Source organism: Schistocerca piceifrons, chromosome X (genome assembly GCF_021461385.2).
Source record: "Schistocerca piceifrons isolate TAMUIC-IGC-003096 chromosome X, iqSchPice1.1, whole genome shotgun sequence".
NCBI classification, from domain to species: domain Eukaryota; kingdom Metazoa; phylum Arthropoda; class Insecta; order Orthoptera; family Acrididae; genus Schistocerca; species Schistocerca piceifrons.
In genome coordinates, this window is record NC_060149.1 from 407099142 (window position 1) to 407101402 (window position 2261).

At 35.8% G+C, this 2261-nt stretch overlaps 1 protein-coding gene across 1 annotated transcript; it reads left to right on the plus strand.

The window, feature by feature from the left end:
- The first annotated feature begins 441 nt into the window (after nt 1–441).
- Nucleotides 442–1547, plus strand: LOC124722903. The gene is made up of 2 exons (XM_047248043.1): nt 442–698; nt 1042–1547. Exons 1-2 carry the CDS (start codon nt 554–556, stop codon nt 1275–1277), a joined length of 381 nt encoding a protein of 126 aa, XP_047103999.1. The 5' UTR covers nt 442–553; the 3' UTR covers nt 1278–1547.
- The last annotated feature ends 714 nt before the right edge of the window (nt 1548–2261 follow it).

A 2261-nucleotide genomic window follows, 5' to 3' on the forward strand; every position in this document is an offset into this window, starting at 1 on the left:
CTGTTATTTAAGTGTTTGATCTACATGAACTCAAAATGCCAAAGAGGAAGTGTTGTATCCAAGAAAAACATTCAGAAGGGTTCTTCAAGAAATGAGGGAGAAGTGACTATGAAGTAGAATATGTAATTTGCAAGTGTTATATTTCCATTGCGGTAAGATCATATATTAAGAATCATTTAGCTAGCATGAAGAATGTATCAAGCATTTATTTTGCAAGTACTTAAAAAAATTAACACTTATTTTATTTAAAATTCATTTAAGACTGGAATACCCAGCAGGTTTCAGTTGACTATTTTTTTATTTTAAGATGCGAATATCTTTGGTGTTTAAAATATTCTGATTGCATGATTTTCTGACTTTTAATAGTTTTAGACAATGCTTAATCTCCCTTAATAGTTTTGCTTTGTAACTACAAATTTTTAATATAATTACACATTTACTGTTGGTTTCTAATGGCAGTCACCTGTCCGCTTCTCATGACTATGCAATTTACCTGGTTTATTTGGTGTTCTTGTTAGTTAACAGTCATCAGCTTCATGTACTGTTGCATATAATGGGCATTACATGTCTGTTTGTTGTCAGTAGCAGGTCAACTGCAGCTATAATGGATCGCTGTCATGGTCATGGCCTTTCTGAGGCTGAAACTGTAGAAGCTCATCAGATACCTGCAACTCAGTTCAAAGTAAAAGAGTTTGAGAGTAAGTACAATGAAAGTGGTACATCGGATGATCAATCCTTCTGTGCATTTGACTAGTGATCCATCAGAAAGCAGTGGTGAAAATGACAAACTGGAGTTCCTTCCCATCATAATCATGCTGTAACTTGGGTAGATAGATCTTGGCTTGCTTTGCAAAATGTAAATATCGGTATTTGTCACACAGGGAGAATAGGAGGTGAGTAAAATATTACAGTAAGTACAGTTTCAAGTATAAAAGTTTTTTTATAGTTATTTATGTTTACTTTTTATGTTACCTATATTTATATCATTTATTTTTGTAGTATTTACATTGATTTTATCTCATAACATCTAAATTTTTGCAGGTACTACTGTAAAAAATATTAGAGTGAGAGCCAACATTGGTCAAGAAGAGTGTGGGGCTGATGGAATGGCATGGACACCTTTTTCTTTTAGAAACTCTGCAGGAAGGAAGATTCATCTAAGTGATTTTCGAGAGACTGCTGGACCTACAGGGTATATGCAATGCATACTGTTAGGGAGGAATCCCCAGCCAGTGCACTTTGTCTGTTCATTAGTGAAAATGTGTTGCGCCCAGTGAAAAAATGCACCACAACAGAAGTGTGCATTATACTCAGTGATAATTTTTGGAACTTAAATTTGGGGGAGCTGGAAGCATTTATAGTCATATTGTATTCTCGAGGAACATAAGGTGCATGGAGTCTTCCCACGAGAGATTTACAGAGTCATGAGTGAGGTCCCATCTTTTTTATGCAAACAATGGCAGGAAACAAAATTTTAGAAATCATGTGATCTCTCACTTGGCACCAAAGCTATGTGTCAGCAATGTAAAGAAGCTGACAAATTTTGTTTGGCAAATTTTGTTTGGCATCTGAAATACTGTACATGTTTATAGATAGCTGCATTGCATGATACAAACCAACTGAACTCCTAACTGTGGATGAGCAGTTATATACGACGAAATGCTGATGTCCATTCACTCAATACATGAGTGGCAATCCTAATAAGTACACCATAAAGTATTGGTTGCTCACAGGTGCTAAAGTTAGATATGTTCTAAATCATCTTCCTTATTTGGGAAAAGATGAAACTAGACCTGCGAGTACTAGCCTGGGAGAACACTTAACGCTACGTGTCATGGAACCTTATTTATGAAAGGGGAGAAATGTTACAACAGGCAACTTCTTCACTTCTCTCAAGCTCACAAAAGAGCTAAAAAAGAGGGATACAAGCATTTGGACAGGAGTAGAATGGAAGTGGCACCATCTGTGAGGGAAGGACAAGATGTACTTCATTCAAGTGTTTTTTATAAGGCTGGTGACATTACTTTAACAGCTTTCCAAGAAAAGAGTGAGAAAAATGTGCTTATTCTTAGTTCAAAGCACTACAGAGTAACAATCAATGAGGGTGCAGAGATGAACACTCAAGAAACAGTCAATTTTTATAAGAATACCAAATTCAGAATACATGTGATAGATAAAATACCATGCATATATAGTGTAAGAGCAATGACGAAGTGATTGCCAGCACATGTCTTCTACAACATTCTGGATCTACCTATGAT

Coding starts and splice junctions, on each gene's coding strand:
- LOC124722903 (XM_047248043.1), top strand. CDS start 554: ATGGGCATTACATGTCTGTTTGTTGTCAGTAGCAGGTCAACTGCAGCT. Junction 699..1,041: donor CAAAGTAAAAGAGTTTGAGA/GTAAGTACAATG, acceptor AAATTTTTGCAG/GTACTACTGTAAAAAATATT.